The sequence below is a fragment of the Puntigrus tetrazona genome, chromosome 1 (genome assembly GCF_018831695.1).
Source record: "Puntigrus tetrazona isolate hp1 chromosome 1, ASM1883169v1, whole genome shotgun sequence".
Taxonomy (NCBI): Eukaryota; Metazoa; Chordata; class Actinopteri; order Cypriniformes; family Cyprinidae; genus Puntigrus; species Puntigrus tetrazona.
The window spans coordinates 26441416-26444880 of NC_056699.1; the positions used below are offsets into that span (position 1 = coordinate 26441416).

The following is a 3465-nucleotide window of genomic DNA, read 5'->3' on the forward strand; positions in this document are numbered from 1 at the left end:
TCATCCGGGCACGCTGTGTCACGAGAGGCCAGCTAAATCAGACGTGCATGTTAGATATTCTTTACTTTATTGTGTATTGATGATGTTTCATGGGAATTCAGCTGTATATGAATATGAAAATCATACAGTACAGTGCCGGGTAGTAACCGATGTTATCTGTGTATTCTCTATCAGAGTACTCGATTACGTTTTAAAATGCTCATAATCAGATTGCATTATATGTTATTAAAAAATAATAACGCAATGATCCTCTCTAATTCTGCTTTCACAAATCCTACTTTGCCATGCTACGCCTAGTGCAGTTCATGTAGTAAGGTGTTTATTACATGATAAATAAAAAAAGCAACATTAAAAGTAGCCTGAAAATGGAACATTAAATGAATATAATTTTTTCACATGACCCCACACAGGATCAGTAATTATTATTATATTCCCATGTAACAAATTTGCATGAAAGTTTTCTGGTCATTAAAAAAAATGAGTAAGTGTACCATATGTTTCGATAATTTGTATTTAACGTATGAAAAATTAGTTTTACTAGAATCTTTATATAAATATAAAACGTTGTGGCGTTAAAGCATTGTGGCGTTGATGTCAAATATAATAAACCTGGTTTAGAAAAGCCTACTTGATTGGTAGTACTATAGGCTAATAATGTGAGTATTTACATGCACCCGATTGAAAGCGCAGCGTTTGTAAACTTCATAATTCATTCCACATGTGTACGATGACAAAAAGGTCAGGAGCGATAAGATTAGGCCGCTTCATTCGACATGGCGCAGGTTCATCACAGAGGCGCCGGGCCTTTGTCTTCTTAAAGGTCTCTGACGCACAGCATCCGCGAGCCCCTATAAAACACGCAGCAGGGCAAGAAGAGGTTAGGAGATCTCTCTGACCGGCGAGGAGCGCAGAGAAACACTTACAGCGACTCTTAACTCTCTCAGGCGGTCATGTGCAAAGCTGCAGTACTCGCGCTCGGCCTGCTGGCGGCGCTGCTGGGCGGCGCTCGGGCCGCGGACGGACACCCGGTCTACGGCGTGAAGCTGTGCGGCAGAGAGTTCATCCGGGCGGTCATCTTCACCTGCGGAGGCTCGCGGTGGAGGAGGTCTCTGGACGTGTCAGGTATGAGACAGACAGGGAGGAGGAGGCAGCGATCCAGCACCACAGAACAAGTCGTTAGGGTCAATTCTTTGAAACAGAGATTCATAAATCATCTGAAAATTGAATTAATGAGCTTTCTGTTGATGGTGTGGTTTGTTAGAATCAGGCAATGTTAGGTCGACACATTTAAAGGAACAACGTGCATTTAGGCTATATGCAAAATGTATTTTATTGTAATTTCTATACAGGCTAGCTTTGACTTAAGCAATTAAAACATACATTATTTATTTAATGATTATTATTATTATTAATAATAACACCCCTCACATTTTGAGAGCAAAACTGCACTTAATAGCTCTTTTTTTCATTTACTTTATTATTAGTGGCCAATGATTAATTGCATTCAAAATAATTAATAAAGTAATATATATAAAATCAAAAAGTATAGCATTATGATATAAATTATATGCCTATAAATATATGCATGTAATTATTTTCCAAAAATATTCTGTATGTGCGTGTCCTTATATAATCGGTATATGCTGTTTAAATTAATTTTGCCATTACTAATTATTATTTATAATACACACAGAGAGCAAACTGAAATATAACCCACAAACTCATATTTACGTAAGTTATTTTAACCTTATTAAAAAGTGAATAAAATACAAAATAATAATAATAACAAAATAATAACTGCACGATCAACAATAAAAATATATATATTAAATAAAAATAATAATTGATATTATTAATGAAACCGTTATTCATTACATTGCTAACTTATTGTAATATTGTTGTATATACACATACGTATGTAAATAAATATACACACTGTTATTACAGTATTATTATTAATAAAATAAAATAATAAAATATTAATATAAACCATTTTTAGCACATATTTAATTATTAATAATGTGTGTGTGTGTGTGTGCTGCGGCTTGGCAGAGTGTTGCTATGCAGTTGCTAGGTTGATTGGAGTGGTTGCTAGGTGGCTGTTTACTAGCCATCAGTGTCATATCGTTGTGTTGTTGTTCTGTGGTCAGGTGACCTCTCCAGTGATCTGCTCTCTGCTCATGACGACGAGGCCTCTGACAGCTGGGCCTCAACCCCCATCGGCCCCGGACTCCCCTACAGACCCCGGCCCGAAGCAGAGGCCCCTGCCTGGACGGGAGAGGGCCAGCAGAGCCCCGCATACAGCCGGCCGGTCCGCTCGCTCATCTCAGAGGAAGTGCTGGAGGCCTTGCGCACGTCAGACAGGAAGGGGCGGGACGTCGTGGTCGGGTTGTCCAACGCGTGCTGTAAATGGGGCTGCAGCAAGAGCGAAATCAGCTCGTTATGTTAAAGGACCGCTCGATCCCTTTTCCCCTGTCCTTCCTCGCCTCCGTCGCTCCGACCCGAGGAACGAAGGTGGAGAGATTGTTGAAGTCCGTTCCTATGAAATACCGAAATGCATGCGTATCAAAGATGTCGGAATAGCAGGTTTTAGCCGAAGTGAAGAGCCAGTTTGACAGTCGCTCATCTCCGTTCTTGTGATTATCTTGTATGGTAACCGGTTTAATAATAGCAAACTGGAATAAAGTTTTGATTGCGATAGAGTTTGGGGTCTTGTGGTTATTAAAATCATTTTCCATTTAAAGTTTGCCGACTCTATAAGATGTAAATAAATAAAAAAGCTAACAGTTGGCACATTAAGCAAACTAATCTGAATAAATGACACAGAAAATCACGGTTGACAAAATGTGCAAAAGACAACAGAACAGACCTGACTGGACACGAAGCCCACAATGCAATGCTCTTGAAGATATAGGTCGCTTTCTTCAGATAATATTTAAATTGAAATAAAAAGATTTACATTAAATACAGAATAACAGTTCCCCTTCCCCTGAAATGATACACACACACACACACACAGACACACACACACACACACACACACACACACACACACACACACACACACACACACACACACACACACACACAGACTGAATTGATTTTCTTCCTAAATTGCTGTAAAATACGAGACAAAAACAAAAAACAAAGTTACACTACTTATTACATTTTAAATAGGGTAACTTTATTTGTAATCTATTACCTTTCCAACACACGGAGGCTGATGAACCCGAATGACCCGTTATTTCTTCTTTGTCTCCATCTACAGGTCACATGATGAATTACAGACCTCTGAAATTAGGTTACACCGATCATATACCTTCATTCACGAAATACAGAGCACAATTAATAAGCGTTAGTCGATATATCTAGATGTTTCTTCGAATAAAACCCTAACGGCCAGCGTTCGGGTTTCAGTCCGTTTTATGTTAATGAGGCATGACGTCAGCGTCACGGTACGGAAGC

The 3465-nt window shown here is 39.1% G+C and overlaps 1 protein-coding gene across 1 annotated transcript; it reads left to right on the forward strand.

Moving 5' to 3' along the window:
• Positions 1-500: 500 nt before the first annotated feature.
• Positions 501-2700, forward strand: rln3b (relaxin 3b). The gene is made up of 2 exons (XM_043247489.1): positions 501-1122; positions 2151-2700. Exons 1-2 carry the CDS (start codon positions 951-953, stop codon positions 2447-2449), a joined length of 471 nt encoding a protein of 156 aa, XP_043103424.1. The 5' UTR covers positions 501-950; the 3' UTR covers positions 2450-2700.
• Positions 2701-3465: the final 765 nt, after the last annotated feature.

What these genes read in the sequence shown, in the direction of transcription:
- rln3b (XM_043247489.1), top strand. Translation starts at nt 951, where the DNA reads ATGTGCAAAGCTGCAGTACTCGCGCTCGGCCTGCTGGCGGCGCTGCTG. An exon ending in GAGGTCTCTGGACGTGTCAG is followed by an intron (nt 1,123 to 2,150) that starts GTATGAGACAGA and finishes TTCTGTGGTCAG; the next exon opens with GTGACCTCTCCAGTGATCTG.